We start from the raw sequence: 26193 nt of genomic DNA, 5'->3' as shown, positions 1-26193 counted from the left end.
AGGGGAAACTGACAGTAACACAATCATAGTAGGGGACTTTAACACTCTACTTTCACCAATGGACAGATCATCCAAAATGAAAGTAAATAAGGAAATACAAGCTTTAAATGACACATTAAAGAAGATGGACTTAACTGATATTTATAGGACATTCCATCCAAAAACAACAGAATACACTTTCTTCTCAAGTGCTCATGGAACATTCTCCAGGATAGTTCATATCTTGGGCCACAAATCAAGCCTTGGCAAATTTAAGAAAATTTTAGTTGTATCAAGTATCTTTTCCAACCACAACACTATGAGACTAGATATCAATTACAAGAAAAAATCTGTAAAAAATACAAACACATGGAGGCTAAACAATACACTACTAAATAACCAAGAGATCACTGAAGAAATCAAACAGGAAATCAAAACATACCTAGAAACAAATGACAATGAAAACATGACGACCCAAAACCCATGGGATGCCGCAAAAGCAGTTCTAAGAGGGAAGTTTATAGCAATACAATCCTACCTCAAGAAACAAGAATCATCTCAAATGTACAATGTAACCTTACACCTAAAGCAATTAGAGAAAGAAGAACAAAAAAACCTCAAAGCTAGCAGAAGGTAAGAAATCATAAAGATCAGATCAGAAATAAATGAAAAAGAAATGAAGGAAATGATAGCAAAGATCAATAAAATTAAAAGCTGGTTCTTTGAGAAGATAAACAAAATTGATAAAACATTAGCCAGATTCATCAAGAAAAAAGGGAGAAGACTCAATTCAATAGAATTAGAAATGAAAAAGAAGAAGTAACAACTGACACTGAAGAAAAAACAAAGGATCATGAGAGACTACTACAAGCAACTATATGCCAAAAAAATGGACAACCTGGAAGAAATGGACAAATTCTTAGAAAAGCACAACCTTCTGAGACTGAACCAGGAAGAAATAGAAAATATAAACAGACCAATCACAAACAATGAAATTGAAACTGTGATTAAAAATCTTCCAACAAACAAAAGCCCAGGACCAGATGGCTTCACAGGTGAATTCTATCAAACATTTAGAGAAGAGCTAACACCTATCCTTCTCAAACTCTTCCAAAATAAAGCAGAGGGAGGAACACTCCGAAACTCATTCCTTGAGGCTACCATCACCCTGATACCAAAACCAGACAAAGATGTCACAAAAAAAGAAAACTACAGGCCAATATCTTTGATGAACATAGATGCAAAAATCCTCAATAAAATACTAGCAAACAGAATCCAACAGCACACTAAAAGGATCATACACCATGATCAAGTGGGGTTTATCCCAGGAACTCAAGGATTCTTCAATATATGCAAATCAATGTGATAAACCATATTAACAAATGGAAGGAGAAAAACCATATGATCATCTCAATAGATGCAGAGAAAGCTTTCGACAGAATTCAACACCCGTTTATGATAAAAACCCTACAGAAAGTAGGCATTAAGGGAACTTACCTCACCATAATAAAGGCCATATATGACAAACCCACAGCCAACATCATTCTCAATGGTGAAAAACTGAAACCATTTCCACTAAGGTCAGGAACAAGACAAGGTTTCCCACTCTCACCACTCTTATTCAACATAGTTTTGGAAGTTTTAGCCACAGCAATCAGAGAAGGAAAAGAAATTAAAAGAATCCAAATCAGAAAAGAAGTAGGAAAATGGTCACTGTTTGCAGATGACATGATACTATACAAAGAGAATCTTAAAGATGCTACCAGAAAACTACTAGACCTGATCAATGAATTTGGTAAAGTAGCAGGATACAAAAATAATGCACAGAAATCTCTTGCATTCCTATACACTAATGATGAAAAATCTTAAAAAGAAATTAAGGAAACACTCCCATTTACCATTGCAACAAAAAGAATAAACACCTAGGAATAAACCTACCTAAGGAGACAAAAGACCTGTATGCAGAAAACTATAAGACACTGATGAAAGAAATTAAAGGTGATACAAACAGATGGAGAGATATACCACGTTCTTGGATTGGAAGAATCAACATTGTGAAAATGACTATACTACCCAAAGCAATCTACAGATTCAGTGCAATCCATATCAAACTACCAATGGCATTTTTCACAGAACTAGAGCAAAATATTTCACAATTTGTGTAGAAACACAAAAGACCCTGAATAGCCAAAGCAATCTTGAGAACGAAAAATGGAGCTGGAGGAATCAGGCTCCCTGACTTCAGACTATACTACAAAGCTACAGTAATCAAGACAGTATGGTCCTGGCACAAGAAAAGAAATATAGACCAATGGAACAGGATAGAAATCCCAGAGAAAAACCCATGCATCTAGGGTCAACTAATCTATGACAAAGGAGGCAAGGATATACAATGTACAAAAGATAGCCTCTTCAATAAGTGGTGCTGGGAAAACTGGACAGCTACATGTAAAAGAATGAAATTAGAACACTTCCTAACACCATACACAAAAATAAACTCAAAATGGATTAGACACCTAAATGTAAGGCCAGACACTATAAAACTCTTAGAGGAAAACCTAGGCAGAGCACTCTATGACATAAATCACAGCAAGATCCTTTTAGACCCACCTCCTAGAGAAATGGAAATAAAAACAAAAATAAACAAATGGGACCTAATGAAGCTTAAAAGCTTTTGCAGAGCAAAGGAAACCATAAACAAGATGAAAAGACAACCCTCAGAATGGGAGAAAGTATTTGCAAACAAAGCAAATGAAAAAGGATTAATCTCCAAAATATACAAGCAGCTCATGCAGCTCAATATCGAAAAAACAAACAACCCAATCCAAAAATGGGCAGAAGACCTAAATCAACATTTCTCCAAAGAAGATATACAGATTGCCAACAAACACATGAAAGGATGCTCAACATCACTAACCATTGGAGAAATGCAAATCAAAACTACAATGAGGTGTCACCTCACACCAGTCAGAATGGTCATCATCAAAAAATCTACAAATAATAAATTATGGAGAGGGTGTGGAGAAAAGGGAACCCTCTTGCACTGTTGGTGTGAATGTAAATTGATACAGCCCCTATGGAGAACAGTATGGAGGTTCCTTCAAAACCTAAAAATAGAACTACCATATGACCCAGCAATCCTACTACTGGGCATATACCCTGAGAAAGACATAATTCAAAAAGATTCATGTACCACAATGTTCATTGCAGCACTATTTACAATAGCCAGGACTTGGAAACAACCCAAGTGTCCATCAACAGATGAATGGATAAACAAGATGTGGCACATATATACAATGGAGTATTACTCAGCCATAAAAAGAAACAAAATTGAGTTATTTGTAGTGAGGTGTACGGACCTAGAGTTGGTCATACAGAGTGAAGTAGGTCAGAAAGAGAAAAACAAATACTGTATGCTAACACATATATATGGAATCTAAAAAAAAAATAAAAAAGGTTCTGAAGACCCTAATGGCAGGACAGGAATAAAGACTCAGATGTAGAGAATGGACTTCAGGACATGGGGAGGGGGAAGGGTAAGCTGGGACGAAGTGAGAGAGTGGTATTGACATATATACACTACCGAATGTAAAATAGATAGCTAGTGGGAAGCAGCTGCATAGCTCAGGGAGATCAGCTCGGTGCTTTGCGTGCTTTGTGTCCACCTAGAGGGGTGGGATAGGGAGGGTGGGAGTGAGACGCAAGAGGGAGGGGATATGGTGATACATGTATACGTATAGCTGATTCACTTTGTTATAGAGCAGAAATTACCATAACATTGTAGAGCAATTACACTCCAATAAAGATGTTAAAAAAAAGACTGAGCATGGCCGCTGTGGGCACAAGGGCCTGCCAGTTCTGTCCCTGGCAGGACACCTCCAACAGGTCGTCTTCCTCTGCAGCTCCCTGTTGTGTTGGCTGAGAGTTTGTCTGAAGCTCTCCCTGTTCAATCTTGCTTCCCTTCCCTTTATTTTTCACAGTGAACTTCTCAGTAAACTTCCACTTTGAACTTGATCTCATTTGCTTTTTGAAAACTCCAAACTGATAGAAAAGGCAATTTTCTTAGCCATATTCAGTACCAAATGATCATGTATGCTAATTATTGTATTTAAATATATATAATTATTATATTAATATATATAATAATTATACTATATACAATTTAAAACAACAAATAAGAGATTCTTAAGGGGAGATTTGGAACTTAGAAGTGTGTGTGTGTGTGTGTGTGTGTGTGTGTGTGTGTGTGTGTGTGCGGTGGTGGGGGGTGGTGGTGGTTTTAGCTGTCACAGTGTCTGGGAGGTGCTAATGTTTTTAATTCTATTACTAAACCTCCCACAATGCATAAGACAGTCCCTAAAATGAAGAATTATCCTGCTAAAAATACTAACGTTGCTCTTTTAAAAAACAATCTTGGTGCTCTTCTTAGTCTAGGGAACTTGGCTTGACAAGTTCCTGTTTTATAAGTTACTATAATGTTTATTGTCCCTTTATATGTTTAGGCTTGAAAGCTCAGCCCCCTCCCAAGGCCTCTAGGAGCCTTCCCATAATTAGAATGCCACCCAAGGTTTTACCCTAATGACTGAAAGTCTAAGCAACTTGGTTTTTTAATAAATATAGTAAGTTGAAAGTGGTTTTCAATTGTGAATTTCCTAAAATAAGAAAAAAAACCCTTTATTTAGATAATTAAATATAAGCAGTAAGTATCCTAATAGATATTCCTAACATATTAAATAAGGGTACCATTTAATACCTGTGTCATTAATCATTACACTACCATTCACTGCGTAATTGAATACTCTTTGGTCTGAATTCTTCTTGTACTTCATCTTTCAAACTAGATGCATTTCCTTGGACCGGCAGCATCAGCATGACCTGGAGCTATTAGAAATGCAAAGCAGCAGGCTCCACCCCAGACCTACTTAGTCAGAACCTGCATTTTAACAAGATGCCCAGGTGGTTCATATGCACATTAAAGTTTGAACAACCCTGTGTTTGAACAACCCTGAAAAACCCTATGAACAACCCGGAGCTTCAAGGTTTAAGCCCAGTTTCAAGTAGAAGCATTTGTTAGCATTTTCAAAATCACTTCTTTCTGTTTCAGCCTGAACTGTCTTCACAAGGGAGAAGTGAAGACAGCACCTTTTCTCTGGTTTCCTGTTTCTTGATTTTGGTGCACTCTCCCACGTGGTTCCTGAGAGAGATGAACTGGAGGCTGGCAAAGCTTGTTGTCTGAGTGAAAGCCCATGGGTATCACTGTGTTTTTAACCCCCAAATGAACGTTTCTTAGTTGCTTTGAGAATCCTCTTGAAGTTTCTCTCTCTCCTCTCAGATCATTTTCTTCTTTTGCAAATAATCCTTGCCTTAGGTTTGTTCTGGACAAAACTCTATGAGAAGGAAAGAACTCATTTCTAAAAGAGCTCTCTTCCAGAACAAAACAAGGCTTATTCTAATCTTAAAAAATTAAGTAAACCTTAAACAGTTCTAGAGTGGGAAGCATGGCTGTGATGTAAATGTGGTGTCTTATTTATTCTTGGCCAATGCTGTTAAAATTCCTGAACCAATTTTCCTCTTTCTTCTTATAGTTCTGGCTCCTCCTTCCCACATCTCAAGGAGGGAATTATGAAGCTGTTCACCATCCCTCTCCTTATAAGCTTGGCAATTGAAAGGGAAGAATAAAAGCCCACGTCTAAAGATAATACAGGGACTTCCCTGGTGGTCCATTGGCTAAGAGTCCATGCTCCCAATGCAGGAGGTCTGGGTTGGATCCCTGGTCAGGGAACTAGATCCCACATGCATGCTGCAACTAAGGATCCCCCATGCCCGCGTGCTGCAACAAAGATCCGGCTTGCCGCAACTAAGACTCGATGAAGCCAAATAAATAAATATTAAAAAAATAAATAAAGATAATACACAATGTAGATAATTGAGAATTGGCTATAGACCATTTATTCCCTTGAAATTGATTGTACATAGACAGACTTCTCATTTTTAATGTCCTTAGGAAAAATTTTAATAATTACTTAATTTTGATATGAGGAAAAGAAACCTCAGGTTTTCTGGTTTCTTTCTAATTGTCTACATAGGAAAAACTATAGCACACATGCTGTAAGTGAGTGGCAAATAGTTAATAAGCTCTCTTTGAATAATTAGTGAATTTTTGAACCAGATTCTCTCTAGGCATAGGTAACTTTTGAGAGTTGTTGGAATTTCCTTTTCTTTTTTTTTTTTAACATCTTTATTAGATTATAATTGCTTTACAATGTTGTGTTAGTTTCTGCTGTACAACAAAGTGAATCAGCTATATGTATACCTATATCCCCCTCCCTCTTGGGCCTCTCTCCCACCCTCCTCCATCCCACCCCTCTAGGTCGTCACAAGGAATTTTCAAGATATTTAGTCTTAAAATGTTTTCTTAAAAATAAAAATAGAAGAGCTTAACTTGGGCTGTATATGAACTTGTCTACCAAATTTTTAATTTTGGGAAGAAATGGTAACCAATCGTACAACTGGTAGACATGTCCACCATTGGCTCCACTTACCTGAACTCTGATATCAACTTGATGAGACCTTCAAACTCTTTCTCTGGTTTAGAAGTCCCCAGGGTCTGCTTAGGGCCTGAATATGAGTGTAGGGGGCATTTTAAAGACACTTCTCTTTCAGGGCCAGTAAGAGTGGCAGCAACACAGGAATTAGAGATAAGGTGACATATCCAAAAATTACATATGAACTGACCTCAGATTCTTATTTAAAAGGTATTTTTGTAAATTCCTAGCATCATGGTAATGATATCCTCAACATCCACAACATCCTCACCTTTGTCATCCTGTAAAAATCAATGAAGCTAAGAAGGGGACTGAGGAGTGAAGAAAAAGACTTAAATAAGGGAAACCATGGTAAATAAATGTTAATTTTCCGTTAGGAAAACATCCTCACATGTTCAACTATATACACCTTCCAGGCTGACACTGTTTGGTGTGGCCCTAGCTTAGAAGGTCTAGCATGTTGCTTAGCAATAGAAGGGAAAGAAAGACTGAGAATCTATAGAATGTGTCACATGCTCATGCGTATCTGATAACTGTCTTCATACTTTCTATCTGTACACCAGGTACAGAGTTGTTTTTTCAGACCTCTTATTATAAGGAAACATATACATTTTATGTTTTTTAAATTTAATATACAATTTTTACCTTATAGACACATTGTTAAGAAACTCAGTCAAAGTCTTTGATTGTCCCAGTGCGTCTTTTTCTTCTTCCGAAAATTCTCTTGGATAATATTGCGTAGTAGCATTTTTGGGATATGTCCTAATATATTGAAAGAAATCGAACACTAAAAGTTAGATCAAAGACAAGCAAATATAGGTCATAACAGGGCAAAGATTTTTCTCTGTGACAATATTAGGATATTATTTTATACTTAAATTCTATATATTGAATTCTTTCTTTATCCTAGACAATTGATGTTGGCTGCCATTCTAACTATTTGTGAATTTCTCTTTGACATAATCAACAAGCTCTTTATTGTAAAAAAAAATATTTAGGGCTTCCCTGGTGGTGCAGTGGTTGAGAGTCCGCCTGCCGATGCAGGGGACACAGGTTCGTGCCCCGGTCCGGGAAGATCCCACATGCCGCGGAGCGGCTGGGCCCGTGAGCCATGGCCACTGAGCCTGCGCGTCCGGAGCCTGTGCTCCGCGACGGGAGAGGCCACAGCGGTGAGAGGCCCGCGTACCGCAAAAAAAATAAATAAATAAAAACTATTCAGGCTGTATCTTCAAAGGAAGAGCAGCATTAAAAAAATATATATATTTAGCTATCATTTTAAACTTACAGAAAAGTTGTAAGAAGGGTATAAGAAATTCCCATACATTCTTTACCCAGATTCATTAATTATTAACATTTTGTCACATTTGTGTATCATTCTTTCTTCATTTCATTAAATCAGTGTTTCTCAACCAGTGCGATCCTGTTCCATCTTCTCAATCCAGGAATACTTGGTAATGTCTGGAAACAATGTTGGCTGTCACAACTGGGAAGAGCTCCTGGCATCTAGAGGGTAGAGCCCAGGGATGCTAGAGTGCATAAGGCAGCTCTCCCACAACAGAGAATTATCCAGCCGGTAGTGTTGAGGTTGAGAAACTCTGCTCTAAATATACAAAACCTGGAACAAGTTACATTTTGGCAGTAATGGCAGCACCATCTCTGGGAGAAAACATTGCATCCAGTCCACTCTCAGTGTTCACCTCCACCCTTGAACACAACACATTGTATTGTACCTCTGGGCTTTGTGAGTCTCACCCACTAGACTGAGTGAGCTCCTTGATCTTAGGGTGTGGGGCTGTAGAAAGATCATATGGCAAGTCCTTAAGAGAGTGCACTCTGGTGACAGGCTGCCTGGCTTTGAAGCCTGGTTCTATCACTTACTACCTATGTGACCCTGAGCTAATTATTTAACCTCTCTGTGCCTGGCTTTTCATCCCTAAAAGAAATTCTGAAAGTCCCTAGCTCACAGTGTCATTGTAAGGATTGAATGTGTTAATAGATGCAAAGCTTTTAAAACAGTGCCTAGGACATTTTAAGTGCTCAAAAAAAATTAGGTTGTATTTAACCTGTGTTGTTGAACAAATGTCAGGAAAATGTCTCTGAGAGGCAAGTATATTAATGGAGAGTAATCAAACAGAGCGGTAAAGAGAGTTTTGTTTATATTTAATTGAACAATTCATTCTTTTTTTCCCTGCCTAGATCAGTATCCACAGCAGAAGACAGAGTGATGGAAAGAAAGAATGCTGGTGCTGGAACCAGAGACTTGGGTTCAGATCTTAGCGTCACCTTTAATTTTCTGTCCCACACTAGTACCCTCCAGGTAGGATTAAGTAAGAAATTATATGGTGCCTGGTGGTTTCATCAAAGTAGCAATATGACTGAGTCACTCTTATTTTTTAAAATGTGATTTGTTTTGTTGTTTCTCAGCAGATCTATTCATTATTGCTTTAAATTTAAATTATGTTCTAAACATTGAGCTTTCATTTTTAACCTCTTTTTGCCTTAGTTTCCTTATTTGTAAAATGGAATGGTGCCTACCTCAGAGGGCAGTTGTGAGGATTAATTGAGTTGATATGTGCAAAGTATTGATTCTTAGAAGAATGCCTGGTATGTGGTAAGAACACTGTAAACATTTGCTTTCATTGTCATTACTCTTTGAACCTCATCTTTGATTTTGTTTTTTTACTTCTTCCATCACAATCATATATCCCATCTTTTCCACCTAATTTCTGATCTTAGTAAGTGGTACGAGCATTCTCCCAAGTCACCTGGATTTGAACCATTTGAATTCCCTTTGATTTACTCCCCCCCACCACCCCACTTTGTGGGTCAAGACCTGCCGCTAAATCCTCCATCTACATAGAAACAACTGTTCATCATTATCAGTCAACATTCATTGAGAGCCTAATAAATCTAGAGTCCTGTGGTTAGGGTCCCTGTTGTTAGAAGTTCACTCTCCCTTTCTGAGTCTACCTCGTGAGTCTACCTTGGCTGACTCATTCTTTTCACTTTTCTGCAACCTGGTAGAAAAATGGAAATCTCTAGTTGTCTTGACTAAGAAATTTTTCTCAAAATCTAAGTTTCTTTTGTACTAACGAATCACCTCTCTCTTTCCTGTCTTACCCTCACTTCTTGGTGTTTAATGATCTTTGATGTCCTAATTCTCTGCCAAGACTTGACTACCAATCCTTGTCTTTCTCGTCATCTCTTTTGGTTTGGCCTGTCTGTCTATCTGCCTCCCCGGTTTCTGACCCATGTCTTGTCCTGACCGCTGGTATCTAGGTACATGTGCTCTAACTTTAACATTACATTTTAATGGTTCCTGATCCTTTGGTTCACAGAGATCTGAAAATCATGTTTTGTACTGTGGTCCACACTGAGGACCCAAGATTCTCCTGGTCACAGCCTCTCTCACTGTATATTTCATGGCTCTTCTCTAAACATTGAACTCAAGTCAGTGACGCTGCACATTCTTCCTTAACTTGATCATTCTCCTCCCTTCCTTGGTTCCTTTTCCCCCTCCATTTAATAAATATGTGCCAGGAACTGTCCTAGGAGTTGGGGATATAGAAGTAAACAAAATAGACAAAGTTCCAGTCTCATGGAGCTTCAGTTCTAAGTGGTGGTGAGGCGAAGGTGAGAGAAGAGAGACAATGCTTGGTGAATTCAAGGAACAAGGAAGCCAGTGGGGCTGGAATGGATGAACCAGGGGAATTGTGGGAAATGAGGGTAGAGGGGCAGATGGAATTTAGATCACATGAAGCCTTGTAGGTTCCTTCAGGATGGGAAGCCATAGGAGGGTTTTTGTCAGTGACATGATATGACTTGCATTTTAACAGGATTAGTCTGGCTCTTCTATGAAGAACAGAATGTAGGAGGGAAAGGATGGATGGAGAAAGCCCAGTTAGGGTGCATTCCAGTAATCTAGGCAAGAGACGATCATGGCTTGAACCAGGGTGATAGCAGTGAATATGTTTTGAAGATAGACCCAAGAAAATTCAAGGTTTGGGGTCTGAGTAATTACAAGAAGATCAGTGCCATGTACTGAGATGAGGAAGATTCAGGGAGTTTCAGGTACGAAAATAGAAAATCAAAAGTTTGTTGTTGGGCGTGTTAACTTTGAAACACCTATTAGATACTTAAGGAAGCTTATGAATATATGAGTGTAGAGTTCAGGGGAGAGACTGAGCTTGAAGGTATAGATTTGGGAGCCACCAGCAACCAGATAATAGGTAACACCACAGGAATGAATAAATTCACCCAGGGATTAAGCGTAGTTAGAGAAAACATCAAAAGGAGTTAGCTTTGGGGTCCTTTAATATTTAGAAATCGGAAGGAGAAGGATCAAGTAAAAGAGACTGAGAAGCAGCTGCCAGTGAGTTAGGAGGGGTACACTGAGTATTGCCCATAAGCCAAGAAGGAGAAATAGTCAACCATGTTAAATACTGATGAGAAGCGGAGAAAGAGGGTGTCTGAAAATGGGATTAGGCGATCAGACCACTGCAGGTCTTTGGTGACCTTGTTAAGACTAGAGTGGGCCCAAGGCAGAATGGAAGAGAAGGTGCAACTAGAGAATGTGAAAAACTGCTGTGAGGAGTTTTGTTGTTAAAAAGAAAAAGAAAAAAAAAGCAGAGAAAGTAGCTAATAGCCAGAAAGGTTGAAACAGTTTTTTGTTTGTTGGCTTTAATGATGGGAGTTACAGCATTTTGTATTTATACATGTCTCCTCTTCACCGTCTCTTCTTGGTTTGCTGACACCATCTTACTTTACCTGGTTTAGTTACAGTAGATTCCCATTTGGCCAATCTCCTCAACTCCCGGTTTTTTTTTTTTCCCTCTGCACTCCAATACATACTGCCTGGCTCATCTTACTTTAATAGCTTTAATCTTGCCTCTCCCTTGCTTCAGACCTTGCCAAAATTCCCTATTGTCTGCCACAGAGAATCTGCTTGTCTCTGCTGCTCCCTCCACGCTACTCAGGCTGGCCACCTTGTGGTCCCATGCAGACTCTGTTCATCCCACCCCCTAGATGTTCAGGTCATTTAAAAAAATCTGGGATGTTTTCCCTTTATGTCTCCAAATCATATTCAACATTTGTAGCTTATCTTTTATAGATCTAAAATTATTTCAAAATAACATTTTTAATCCTAAAAAATATGCATAGATTACCTAAATACGTCTTCAGATTTATACAACATTCAAAGCCGAGCTCAAGTCCCCAAAACATTCCCTCAGCAATCAATTTTACATCAATTCATTCACTGGATAAATTTTAATTAAATTACAAATTTAATTAATCATTTGTAGTCTCAAAGTGCTCAGGATCTAAGGCAGACAGGTGAGCAGATGAATAAAATATGGGTCATCAGTACTACAGTAAAGATACCTCTAAGCTCTAGTGGGAACCCAGAGGAGAGAGTGATCAGCTCTACCTGGAGTTTCTAGGAAATCATAGAGGAGGGGGTACTGAACTGGAACTTAAAGGGTGAAGAGGGGTGGGTAAGGTAGTGAAGGGCATTTTATGCAGAGGAATAGCAAGGGCAAAGGCAGGAAAACATGGGAGAGCAGGTATTCTGGGAGCTGGAAGTAGCTCATAGGCTAGAGCACAGAGGGCTTGCTTGGGAACAGGGCTGGACAGGCAGACAGTGCCTTGTCATGAAGGAAGGAGGACCTTATATGTCATCCTAACGGCTCTGGATGAGATGGAGAGACATGGAAGAGATTTGGGCAGTAGTGAAGTAAAACAATCTGATTTGGTACGTAAGAATGATCACTTAGGCAGTAGAATAGACAAGTTAGAAGGCAATGGTCATATTTCAGATGAGATGACCAGGTCCCCTTCTCTGAGAGAAGTACTACAGTTATTAACAGCATTGCTCATTTTCCCACTTCATAATCTTTACAGTCTTATATACTTGTATTTCATTTTCCTAGTAAGATTGTTAAAAGGCATTGTTGCCTATAATTAGATCTTGAGCTGAATTACTCTGTGGAGATCTGGCATCACTGTCAATGCATTTCTATTATACAGATCTCTCAAAGTAATCATGGATGTTGCTGGATTTTACCACAATTGCCTTTGAAAATACATATAAATTCATCACATACTTACCATCTTGTCTGAGTACTTGTGTCCTTGATTTTGGGGACGACTTGCATGCCAACATCTCTCTCAAGTTGCTTAAGGGTAAACTTTTTATCTGGGTAGGCTGTACATTCAATATAGGCATCTTTTACGCTGGAAGCATTCTGGTCACTGAACTTAACTGGGGCACCAAATTCACTTCGTTTTCGAGAAATCATATATGTAATCTGCAACACATGTAAGCAGTACAGGAAACAATCGAGTCTCTGGAGAAAAATGATGTGTGGTCGATAACACTGGTGCTCTGCCCACATCCTCTTGGACCCCTTTGTGTACTTTCTGTGCACCTTTCCAGGTCCTTTTGCTCTCTGTTCCCACAGCCACCAGCCACCTACCTCTCTTCTGTGGAGGATGCTCTAGAGCTACCAGGACCACTTTGCCTGAAGGTACAAAGAACGGGAAGTGACTGGAAGTTCATATCCAGACCAGCAATGGACTGGTGGGCGACATATGGAAGCCCATCTCTTTTGCTTCTGTTTGGGACAACTCTGAGGTATAATTTACACTCCAGAGTTCCCTAGAGGTGCAGGCTGAAGCCTTCACTCTGCCAGACTTTTGCCTGAGAGTGTACCCTTGCAGGGCTTCTGTCTCAGTCCTGCTGCTTTCCTATTCTCTTTCATAATAAATCACTTGCACACGATTGCTCCTCTCAGGGGCTGATCTGGGAATGCCACTTGGTTAGTTTCCTAGGGCTGCTGTAACCACATACCACAGACTAGGTAGCTTAAAACAACAGGAATTTATTCTCTCTTGGTTGTGGAGGCTGGAAGTCTGAACTAAGGTGTTGGAGGGTTGGTTCCTTCTGAGGCGGAATCTGTTCCCTGCCTGCTCCCAGCTTCTGATGTGATGGCCAGCAATCCTAGGTGTTGCTTGGCTTGTGATACATCACTCCAATTTCTGCCTCCGTCTTCCATGGCGTCCTCCCTGTGTCTCTATGTTTTCACAGGAGCGTCTTCTTATAATGATGCCTGCCGTATTGGATAAAACTCCCCTCATTTCCTTTCTGAGGTACTGGGGTTTAGGACTTCAACTTATCTTTTGGAGGGAGACACAGTCCAGCCCATAACACCCCCCTAAGACAGTGACCATTCTTCTATCAAAAAAAGCCATATCCCTGCAGCAAACACAGCAAACCACACTGATCCCTCGGGAATACGTGTTGCTCAGCTATAGGGAGGTGACGGCTAGACATCATATTCAAGCTGCTTACCTCTTTTGTGGATTCTTTAACCGATTCTTCCTCAATTTCTTTTTCACTGCCCAGAGAAACCCATGGTTTAGAGATAGGTGGCTTATAAATATATATGTCTTCAGGAATGTGCTCTTTATATTCTTCTTGCTCTTCTGGAACTTCTGGAGGCTGCAATAAAATAAATAGGATTCTAAAATGTATTACCAGGGCTTCCCTGGTGGCGCAGTGGTGAAGAATCCGCCTGCCAACGCAGGGGACACAGGTTCGAGGCCTGGGCTGGGGAGATCCCACGTGTCGCGGAGCAACTAAGCCCGTGCGCCACAACTACTGAGCCTGCACTCTAGAGCCCGTGAGCCACAACTGAAGCCCACACGCCTAGAGCCCACGCTCCGCAACAAGAGAAGCCACCGCAATGAGAAGCTCGCGCACCGCAACGAAGTGTAGGCCCCACTCACCCCAACTAGAGAAAGCCCGCGCGCAGCAACAAAGACCCAACGCAGCCAAAAATAAATAAATAAAATAAATAATAATAAGTTTTAAAAATAATATATTAAAAAATAAAATAAAATATATTACCAGAAAAAAACCTATGGCTGCCAAAGGGAAAGGGGGGAGGAATAAATTAGGAGGTGGGATTAACATATACACACTACTGTATATAAGACAGATAACCAACAAGGACCTACTGTATAGCACAGGGAACTCTACTCAGTATTTTGTAATAACCTATAAGGGAAAAGAATCTGAAAAAGAATATATATATATACATATATACACATATGTATATAAAACTGAATCACATTGCTGTACACCTGAAACTAACACAACATTGTAAATCAACTACACTTCAATTAATAAAAAAGAGACAAGTTCAGCAAATATATATACGTATTACCAAATTTAGGTTATAAACTTTGCTTTTATATAAATTCGTTAAGCTCTTATTATTTTTCTTCTTTGTTGGTTCATGCTTTTCAACTATGAGAGGGAAACTATGTAAAAAAAAAAAGGAAGAATGACAAAAAAGAAAGAGATCAAGGATATATATATATAAAGAAGATGAAAGAATCAAGAGGGGAGAGGAAAAAAAGGAAAAGATGTGTGGTAAGAAAAAAGCATTTACTGTATGCGTTTAAGAATATGGAATGCTAAAACTTGATAAAATATAAAACTAATTTTCTCTGATTTAATGAAATGTTTTTCTGATGAGAGGATTATATGTATGAATAAATATGATATCCATTAAATTATAAAGAGCAAATGTTTTTTAAACCAAGATGTCCACAAGAAGATATACAGACAGATAAAGATATAGATACAGGTACATATATAGATATATCGATGTTCACTGCTACTTTATTCATAATAGTGAAAAAATGGGCAACCAGATGAATATCAATAGGGAAAAGGGTTGATACATTTTGGTATAGTCAGAAGATAAAAATCTCATAAAACAGTTGCAATGAACAAACTCAATCTACATGTATATGATTTTAAACATATCAACATGAATAGATCCTAGAATTTTACAATTTGGTGAAAAACAAAAGTTGCAAAACAAGTTGTATAATACAATTTTATATAAAATTTAAATGAAAGAAACAATAAAATGTATTATTTGTGGAGCATACATGCATGGTAACAGTATGAAACCATGGACAGAAGACTATATAACAACGTTAGAATAATAGTTCCTTATAGAGAGAAGTTAGAAAAATTGAATTAAGGAGGATATAAGAGGCAGTGAAACATTATCTCTTATATTTTCTTTCCTTTCAAAAGAATTTGAAGTAAATATGATAAAATATTAACATTTGTTAATTCTGAGTGGTGACTGTATAGATATTTGTTTCATCATCTGTGCTTTTCTATACACTTGAAATATTTCACCATAATAAAAAAATTAAAACACAGAATAAAGCAATCATAAAAATAAAACTGAAAATGTTAAGGCTAACTGAGAAATTATTTCAAATGTAAAAAGTGTTCGATATTTTAAAATTCTATGGCTTTCCTTATTTTTCTTGCTTATTGGACAACCACACAAACCCCTCTGTCTCCCTCAGTTTGACCAAACCTCCCCATGAGGATGCCAGACCGGAAGGCAAGTGTCAGAAACCTGTTGCCTTTCATGACCACTTTGAACGCAACATCCCAAAGGTGAACTGACTTCCTTTCCTTGGAAACTACCATTCTTTTATAATCTGCTTATCTTTGACACCCTGTTCCCCTCAATTGCCCACTGACCAGGTTGTCCTTTAAAAATTTTGCTTTTAAATAATCATAGCAAAAATTTATGGAGCACTTAGCTTTGTGCCAGGCACTATACAAAGGGCTTTACCTGCATCAGCCCATTTAATCTTCACAACAGCCCTATTGGTGCCACCATTTTGCAGATGAGAGGTTCAGTAGCTTACCCAAAGTCATGGTGATGGCAAGAGAAGAAGCAGGAATATGGGCCAAGGAATGGCCGAGAGCAGTGGTACTCCAGATTTGTTGTTTCCAGTCCCACTGGGTAAATGAAGGGCAAATAAGTAGAGTATCTGCTACCCTGAGTTGTCTGAGTTAGCTCACCCTTAGCCCACCTACTCTAGGCCCCAGGGAATCAGAGCTGAACGAGAATAATCATGACCATGTCTGGAGTTCCCCCAGAGGTACTGCTTCCTTCTGACAATCAACAGATTGCTTAGGGTGTGCTTACATTTAAATAGTTTTCCTTGCCCTCTTCAGTTCCAATAAGATAAAAGTTAAGTCCATATTTGAAGTCTTTGTCGTAAACAAGGAGAAGCTCATCTCCAGGATATTCCTACAAAAATATAATCAAAACAGAAGGTTAATGTTCAGTAGTCATTCAGTTTATTCAGATTTGACACAAAATTAATATTTCTTTAATCAATCAATCATAGAAGATAACCATAGTGCTAACCTATGGTTAATAACCTCAAATTGCAAAGTTATTTTATTAACTTACAAACGCTCTTAAAACACAATGCATCCAGGGAAACTTACCATGCAATTTTATTTCTAACAGGAAAAAAAGGAAGCATTCCTTTTATTTGGTATTGTGCTCTGTAGCATGTTTGTGGACAAATCAGGACTAAAATTATGAATTAAACAATTAAAGCAGTATGGGAAAATAAGGGTAGGTTCCCTTTCTAGCTAAAATTGGGCAAGGATGAGCTTTTCTGGGTGTGGAGTAAGATAAAATGTCACAGATAGGAGTTCGCTTTTCACAAAGGGTCATCAAGAAGGATTCCCAAGGAGGGATGGGCAAGCTAGCATTTGCCCAAAGTAATGGGAAATGCCAGATTTGAACTCAGAAATCTCTCCAACTTTTGTGATTATGTATCAGGAACCTCTTGAGGTAGGACTGAAAAATAAAGAGGGATACTGTACTTACCTGAATAATTTTTTTGACTGGGTAGAAATCAGATACTGCAGCTCTGTTTTCAAAGTCTGCAAAAATATCTTCTTTTCTGATAAGTTTATAAGGTTGTTCATCTGTGACATCTTCATCTATTCTGCAGTTAAATATCTCCTGGGTCTTGCTAGTTAACACTAAAGGATAAATTTCTGGATGACCTGGGAAAGGCAAGGTGGAATTTGGACATTAAATATAACCATTTAAAATATTAACACTAAGAAACATGCAATTGTTTGCTTTAAATAATTGCCTTGGTTAAAATTTTAAAAGACTTTAAAATCATTGTTCATATTTTTAAAGTAAGTTTATCCATTATAAAAAATGTCAACAAATGAACTTATTTACAAAACAGAAACAGACTCACAGACTTAGGAAACAAACGTATCGTTACAAAAGGGGAAATGTGACAGCAGGGAGGGATAAACTGGGAGTTTGGAATTGACATATACACACTACTATACTTAAAATAGATAACCAACAAGGACATACTGTATAGCACAGGGAACTGTACTCAATATTCTATAATAACCTCAATGGGAAAAAAATCTGAAAAAGAATAGATATATGTATAACTGAATCACTTTGCTGTACACCTGAAACTAACACAGCATTGTAAATCAATTATACTCCAATATAAAATAAAAAATTTTTTTAATGTCAAAAAGATAAAAAGATGAAAATAACAATTCCCCATAATTCTATCTCTCAAGAGAGAACCTCTATTAATCGTTTGCTCTATTTCCTTCCAGTCACTCCATATATAGTATCTTAAATGAAATTCTAAATCCTGCCTTTCATACTTACTATTATGTCACTAGAATTTTACTATGACATTATATAATTTTTCTAATGCATCATTTTAAATTAATGTAATTCTATAGCATAATTTTTAACTGTTCTGTTGTTGGTAAGCATTACATTTTTTCTCATTTGTTTCTAGTGATTATAAATAACTCTACAAACAAATATATAGTTTATAAACTTTTATCACATTTCAAATTATTTTCTTAGGTTTTAAAAAAAAATTTTGTGTGTGGTTTAACATTATATTTTAAATCTGAAAGAAGACAAAGGTCAAATTCTCAAAACTAATACTTAAGATCTAATGAATAACAAAAGCGTAAGAACCAAGACAGTTATATATGATGAGAATGTACAGAAATGGCCTGAATGACAGTTGAAAATAGCAGTTCATATTTTTTTTTCAGTTGTACATATACATGTATCTGTTCTTTTTCAAATTATTTTCCCAGGATAGGTTGTAAAAGTGAAATTATTGGTTCAAAGGTATTATCACCATCTTAGGCTCTATCAAACCTGTATTGCTCTCCTAAAACACCTCCTCCCTTACCCCTTCACCTGTTGCTCTCTCTCACCAGGTGACCCTGCTTCCTCTCACAGAGAAAATTCTGTGTCTGTACAGCAAAGAATCCTGTGATGTCCCGCAGCCCTGCCCACCAGCTCATCAGCACAGGCCCCGTCTTTCTGCCCTTCCCCCCAGTTCGAAGACCTGCCTGCCCCTCTCCACCCTTCTCAGCCCATCAACTCTTCCTCTCCCGTCAACCTTTCCTACCTCTGCGCTGTTTGCCCTCAGCATGCTGATTTGCTCAATGGTCTCCCGTTTTAAAGAAACTTCCCTTGACCCTAGATAGGTACCTCTGCTCCCTAGGGCTCTTTTTCAGTCAAACTTGTTATTCAGTTCTTCACACTTTTTTTTTTTTTTTAATTTATTTATTTTTGCCTGCGTTGGGTCTTTGTTGCTGTGCACGGGCTTTCTCTAGTTGTGGTGAGCAGGGGCTACTCTTCATTGCGGTGTGCGGGCTTCTCATTGCCGTGGCTTCTCTTGCTGAGGAGCACGGCCTCTAGGGAGAGCGGGCTTCGGTAGTTGTGGTGCCTGAGCTTAGTGGCTCCGCGGCATGTGGGATCATTCTGGACCAGGTCTCGAACCCGTGTCGCCTGCGTTGCCAGGCGGATTCTTAATCACTACGCCACCAGGGAAGCCCTAGTTCTTCACACTTTAAAGCTACTGACTTTCCAATTAGGTTGTATTAGTAAACCTGGAACTGGGGAGGAAGGTGAGGTAGGGAATCCTTCTTCCCTCCTCTGGTTCCCCAGTCCCAGAATTGCCCTCAAAAGAGGAGGGAGGGGAGGTTCAACAGGCTTCCATTCCTGTTCTTCCTGTCCCTTTGCCCCCCACCCCAGGTCAGTCCTGGGCAGCAGCAAGCCCTGGGACAGCAGATGGAAGAAGACAAGTTATCGTTTTGCATCAATCTTCTCTCTCAACCCTACCTCTCATTTTCTTATCCTTTTTATCACCATCAGCTTCTACCACCCCAGGTTCAGTTCTGCATTTATCCCCAGAACTCCCTCCCCCAACTCTATGCTCCGGGGGCCCCAGAACCCACTCCCATCCTCTCCAGGCCCCCCACACCTGGATGTCCCAACATCCTCCCTCCCACTGCTCAACAGGTGCGTCCTCGAGGCAAAAAGTGCATGCAGCCTCTCAAGTAGGAATTTTGAGCTTATTTTCCCACAGAAACATTGACCCCTCGCCCTGGAAGCTCTATGATATGATTATTCAGGTGATTATTAGTGACTCTATACATAACACTGATTATGTATGGAAATATATTCCAAATTGCAATCAGTTGGCATAATAAACAAACATTTGGAATACAAGCGGTTCATAAATTAGGGACAAATTGCCCATTTTTATCTCCCCTTAAAATACTAACCCTAACACCTGCATGTAGAGGATGCTCAAAGGCAACTGTTTTTTTTTGTTGTTGTTGTTTGTTTGTTTGCTTCAGATCATATTTATTGTGGGGCTCGGGGTGGGGATCTTGGGGTTAGAGTGCAGCAACTGTGGCTGGCGGGATAAGCCGCTCTCGATGTGCCTGCGGGAGCTGTCCAGGTGTCAGGGATGGGATGGTCCAGGGCCAGAGGGCATGCAGGATCCCGGGGGTGCTTATGACAGGAAGCAGTGTGCTGGCGCCTGGGATGAGGGGGTCTCCAGAGCTTCACACACAGCAGGGCCCCCAGCACGCCCTCGGGGGGGACCTCAGGGCCCAGATCCTGGCTGCTGGTGAGGCAGAGGTGACGTTGCAGGGCAGCCACAGCCTCGGGGTCTGCCCCAAAACAGCTGTTGACTTGATTCACATGCAAGTTATCCTTTAAAATCACATTGCCAGCCGTAATTTGTAGAGTGTCCGATGCATAACAGCCCTTGGAGTTTTGTCTTGGAAAACCACTAGGTGGAACTGTGAGACCCACACTGAGCTGAAGCCAAAAAGGAGGTGGCCGCCCTTCATAAACAGAGGTGCTCACAAAGACCAGAAAGCTTCCTACCCTCCACAAAACTGGAAGGACACTGACAAAGATGGTGTTCTATGTCACCTGCTCCCACTAAACATACTTCAAATCCTACTGGCTGGATATTTGTCATAAAAATAATCCTTTTACACTAATTGGGCTTTTTCAAGGCAACTTTAATAGAGGATCTAACATTCCTTTATCTAGAAGTTAGCAGTAGTAGTAGCCTGTTTCTGGCTGGGGTCGGGAATCGGTAATAACTGCAGGCAACTAGTAGCCAATAGACTACACAGAACTCCTAGAGTCTAGTACCTCCGTGCCCTACGTGAACAATGGCCAAACTAAACAGAGCAAGGCCTGACGCTACTGGCCACCCCAAGGGTCTCTGGCTAAATTCAGTGTAAGAACTGTTGTTATTTAGGCTTTGAGGCCTGCACTGAAGATAGCACTGTAGGTATGTAACAATGAGGCTCTGGTGATTAGCGATGAGATGGGCTCTGGGCTCAGTTGTGCCTCCAGCAGAGAGGTCCAGGAGGGTGAGAAGGATGTTGGAGCAGAGGAGAAGGGCTGCAGGGTCTCCTGAAGCTTACAGAGGTCAGGAGTGCCTGCCATGAGGGCAAGACCTACTGGATAGGGGGCCAGGCCAGTGCACTGAGTGAATAACGGTGTGAGTAAATAACAGCATGTTAATTATAGTAGCTTCTGTGAAGCACCTACTGCCAGACGCTATTCTAAGCACATTACATGGATTATTAATTCATTTACTCTTCATAACAACATTCAGACGCCGCTCCTGTAATCGTCTCCTTTTTTTTTTTTTTTTTTGCGGTACGCGGGCCTCTCACTGTTGTGGCCTCTCCCGTTGCGGAGCACAGGCTCCGGACGCGCAGGCTCAGCGGCCATGGCTCACGGGCCCAGCCGCTCCGCGGCATGTGGGATCTTCCCGGACCGGGGCACAAACCTGTGTCCCCTGCATCGGCAGGCGGACTCCCAACCACTGCGCCACCAAGAAGGCCCTGTCTCCATTTTTTAGCTGAGAAAACTGAGGCCCACAGAGTCCAAGTAAGGTATCCAAGGTTGGGGGCTGGGAGTTAGAAATAGGGGAGCTAGGATCCAAACCAAGGTCCCTGCACTGTAACTAGCAGGCCATACTTTCTCTCAAAAGTGTGAACACAGGGTGAACACAGGGCTTCCCTGGTGGCGCAGTGGTTGAGAGTCCCCCTGCCGATGCAGGGGACACGGGTTCGTGCCCCGGTCCGGGAAGATCCCACATGCTGTGGAGCGGCTCGGCCCGTGAGCCATGGCCGCTGAGCTTGCGCGTCCGGAGCCTGTGCTCCGCAACGGGAGAAGCCACAACAGTGAGAGGCCCGCGTACCGCAAAAAAAAAAAAAAAAGCGTGAACACAGCAGAGCACAGGAGATGGTCCTCCTCCACCTTCATAGATAGTCAGGGAGGTAAGAGAGATACACTGTATAGGATGCAGTGAATGACAGTTATTCACTTGGTAGAGCAGGAGCCAAAGACAGACTCAAGCTCCACACAAATAACTAGCTCGGAATCTTGCTGTGCGCGCAAGGAAGAGGCTGGTGCAATATAAATCATAGGTCACACATCAGTTGTCCTGTATATTGAACCAGAGTATGTAAATAAGCCCCGTGCATTTCATCCATATCTTTTTTTTTTAGCATTTTGGTTGTTGTTTACTTTAAAAAAAAGTTTTATTGAGATATAATTGATAAATAATAAACTGTATATATTTAAAGTGTACAATTTGATAAACATATGCATTTACCCATGAAACCATCATCACAATGGAGATAAAGAACAAATCTATAATCCCCAAAAGTTTCCTCCTGCCCCTTCTCCCAGCACCCCTCCTCACTCCCAGGTAACCACTGCTCTGCTTTCTATTGCTATAGATAAGTAGTTTGTTTTTTATGGAATAGTTATAAAACTCACCTCTCTGGGCATCTGCTTCCTCATCTGAGGAATGAGGTAGTGATACCTACCGCATGAGCTTGTTGCAGAAGTTAAATTAGGTAGTCCATGCACATTTCCTTAAAAATTGCACAACACTTTTTGTTTGTTTGTCTTCTTTTGCTCAGCACAATTATTTTGAGATTCACTCATGTTGCTGCACGTAGCAGTAGCTCATTCCTTTATATTTCTGACTAGTATTTCATAAAAGAAAAAATGAATTAGGCAAAGATTTCTTAAGAGTTACAGTTTGGGGTGTTGTATCTCAGAAATCTTTGCTAATCCAAGGTTACAAAGATTTTTCTCCTATGTTTTCTTCTAGAAGTTTTATAATATTTGGTTTTATATTTAGGTCTATGATCCATTTTGAGATAATGTTCGTATATAATGTGCGATATGGATTGAGGTTCACTTTTTTGCATGTAAATATCCAACTGTTCCAGCATCATTTGTTGAAAAGACTATCTCTTCTCCACTGAACTGCCTTTGTACTTACTTTCGTTGAAAATCAATCGACCATATATATGTGAATATAGTTTTGGACTCCTTATTCTCATTCACTGATCTTTCTCTATCTTTTTTTTTGGCCACGCGTGCAGCTTGTGGGATTTTAGTACCCTGACCAGGGAATGAACCCGGGCCCTTGGCCGTGAAAGTGCGGAGTCCTAACCACTGGACCGCAGGGGAATTCCCTATTTCTCTATCTTTATAGTATTTTGTTTTTATACTAACAACAGTAAAATGCAAACCTTCTTTGAGACAGCGCTCTGTAAGGAAATGTGCACGGACTACCTAATTTAACTTCTGCAACAAGCTCATGAGGTAGGTATCACTACCTCATTCTTCAGATGAGGAAGCAGAGGCCCAGAGAGGTGAAGTTGTTTGTGGTCACACAGTCATTAAGTGGCAGAATTATGATTCAAACCACATCTGTTTAATTCCAAAAACTGTGCTATTAATCACTTGTGGTAAACAGAATAATGTCCCCCCAAAGATATCCATGTCCTAATTTCTGAAACCTGTGAATATGTTGCCTTACATGCCAAAAGGGACTTGCAGGTGTGATTAAGTTCAGGATCTTGAGATGGGAAGATTACTGGGCTCCTGAGGTGGGTCCAATGTAATCACAAGGGTCCTTATAAGAGAAAGGCAGGAGGGTCAATGCCAAGGAAGGACATGTGACACGGAGGCAGAGGTCTACGCCAGAGAAAGATTAGAAGATGCTATGCTGCTGGCTTTGAAGACAGAGGAAGGGGCCAAGAGTCAATGGACACAGGGAGCCATTAGGTGAAAAAGGTAAAAAAACAGATTATCCCTTCCGAGCCTCCAGAAGGAACCAGCACTGCCAACACCTTGACTTTACCCCAGTGAAAGTAATTTCAGACTCCTGATTTCTAAAATTGTATAATAAATTTGTGGTAATTTGTTATAGCAGCAATAGACCATTAATACACCACAGATACTCTAACCTGTATTAAAGTGTGACTTATAATTTGGGTAAATTATTTAACTTTTGGGAGTCACAGCACCTCCATCTTGTAATGGCCACAGCAATGTTACTTCCTAGAGCTGAAGGGATGAGGGGTATGCCGGGCACAAAGCTGTTACTCCGTAAATGTTAACTACATGTAAAAATCATACCTCTTCTCTAGAAACCTCCAGACGTTGCCTTAATTAGGAGACAGTTTTTAGCTAGTCTATTGCTCCCTTGGTTCCTTGGTAGGAAAGGGAAACCTAGTCCCCTGCAGCATAACAGCCACAAGTCCTGAGTGACAGCTGACAATGTCAGACCCCACATCAAGGAAGTCAGAGGGTCCTGGTGTTGCCTGAGGGGAGTCTGGGGGCAGAGAGAGAGGCTGTAAAATAAGGGGATGCTAAGTCAAAACCTACCCTCAAGTCTCACTACAAAGTGCTAAGATTTCTTTTTCTTTTTTGTTTTTCTCCTTAAAGAAACATACTCACATCTATTTTTCAGCCCATATACTTTCAGCTGACACCTCTCCACCATGCCCCATTCTCAGGTCCATGGATTTGCTTACCAGTTAATTATTTAGTCAGGAAATATTTACTATGCAGCTACTATGTGAAAAGCATGGTGCTAGTGCCAGGGTATACAATCTAGAGGGGGAGACAGACATTAAATAGATAAATACACTCAGAAATACATAAGGACAAATGGTGACAAGTGCTATCTAGGAGAAAACAGGGTGAGAGGTAGAACATAGGACTAAGGAGGGTGGTAGTGCTGGTGGTCTGTCTAAACAGGAAGAACAGGGAAAGCAATTCATTCATTTATTCAATCAATCAATCAACAAATATTTATTGAGTGCTTATTCTGTATCAAGATAGGCATTGGGGTAGAGGGGTGAACAAGAGTTTCTGTTCCCCTGAAGCTTGTGTGTGTGAAAAAAAGAGAGAGAGAAAGAAAGAGAGAGAGAGAGCACACACAAGGGAGGGCCAGCATGGGTATGTATGTAAACAGCTACGTGTTATAAATGCATAAACAAATAAATATGCTCCATCCTCATTCATAAATTTTATATTTGCAAATTCACTTGCTAAAATGTATTTGTAATCCCAAGATCGATAGTTGTGGCGCTTTCACGTTCATTAGTGGGCATGCTTAAAGTGACAAAAAATGTGAATTGCCTGATGTGCATATTGCCAGGTAAGGTCAGACAAGATGATGCTCTACCATCTTCCATGTGCTCTCATACTGCAAACAGTGTCTTTCCACTGTCTATATAGTACCACATTTTTCACATTTTTGTGCTTTGTATTGGTGATTTGCCTATTTAAAATGGTCCCCAAGCTTACTGCTAAAGTGCTGTCTAGTGTTCCTAAGTGCAAGAAGGCTGTGATATGTTTTACAAGAAAACATGTGTATTAGATAAGCATCAGTCAGGCATGAATTATAGTGCTGTTGGCTGTGAGTTCAATGTTAATGAATCAGCAATATATATTAAATAAGTCGTCTTTAAAGAGAAACACACATAAAACAAGGTTATGTATTAGTTGGTTAATGAAATGTTGTGACCAGAGGCTTGGAGGAACCTAATCCTGTATTTTCCCTAGGAGCAATGGTTCAGTATCTGCTAATTCAGCATTTGCAGCAACTGTATAGAACTTCCATGAATAATGAGAATTGACTGTACTTTAACTTCAGAATTATAAGTGCTATGAAGGCAATAAAATAGGGTACTAGGTGAAAGAAATGCCTTCAAGGAAGGCCTCTTGCAGAGATTAGATTGGAGTCTGGATCTGAATGATGAGAAGGAGGAAGGTGCATGGAAGGCTTATCCAGGCATTGGGAACAGCAAGAGCAAAGGTCCTGAGGCAGGAACAAATTCAGTATGTTTTGTGCTAAGTAAGGCTGATGAGCTGTAGATGGAGGTGAAGGATAGAGAGACAAGTTCAGAGAGGAAGGTGGAGCCAGGACCACTATAAGGACAAAGAAAAGCCATGGGAGAGTTTAAGCAGGAAAAAGCCAAGTCAGAGGGTTTCTGTGTGCAGAATGCATTGAAGGAGGCTGAGTGGAAGCAGGGATACTGGTTAGGGATTAAGGATCTAATCTAAGTGAGGGATGTGGAGGCTAAGGTTGCAGCTGTGGAGATTATGTGAAT

At 40.0% G+C, this 26193-nt stretch overlaps 1 protein-coding gene across 1 annotated transcript in view; it reads right to left on the bottom strand.

Moving 5' to 3' along the window:
* The window catches only part of DNAI3 (dynein axonemal intermediate chain 3), a 66697-nt gene extending 42119 nt beyond the window's left edge, over positions 1-24578 (bottom strand). Inside the window, exons 1-6 of the mRNA XM_060006248.1 lie at positions 24533-24578; positions 17258-17439; positions 16559-16663; positions 13876-14025; positions 12633-12832; positions 7170-7286 (exon numbers count right to left, since the gene is read on the bottom strand). Coding sequence (XP_059862231.1) covers positions 7170-7286; positions 12633-12832; positions 13876-14025; positions 16559-16663; positions 17258-17439; positions 24533-24578 — 800 coding nt within the window. The remainder of the gene's footprint in view (positions 1-7169; positions 7287-12632; positions 12833-13875; positions 14026-16558; positions 16664-17257; positions 17440-24532) is intronic.
* Between the last annotated feature and the right edge of the window lie 1615 nt (positions 24579-26193).

Source organism: Delphinus delphis, chromosome 1, assembly GCF_949987515.2.
Source record: "Delphinus delphis chromosome 1, mDelDel1.2, whole genome shotgun sequence".
NCBI lineage: Eukaryota > Metazoa > Chordata > Mammalia > Artiodactyla > Delphinidae > Delphinus > Delphinus delphis.
This window is presented reverse-complemented; position numbering and strand designations above follow the sequence as displayed.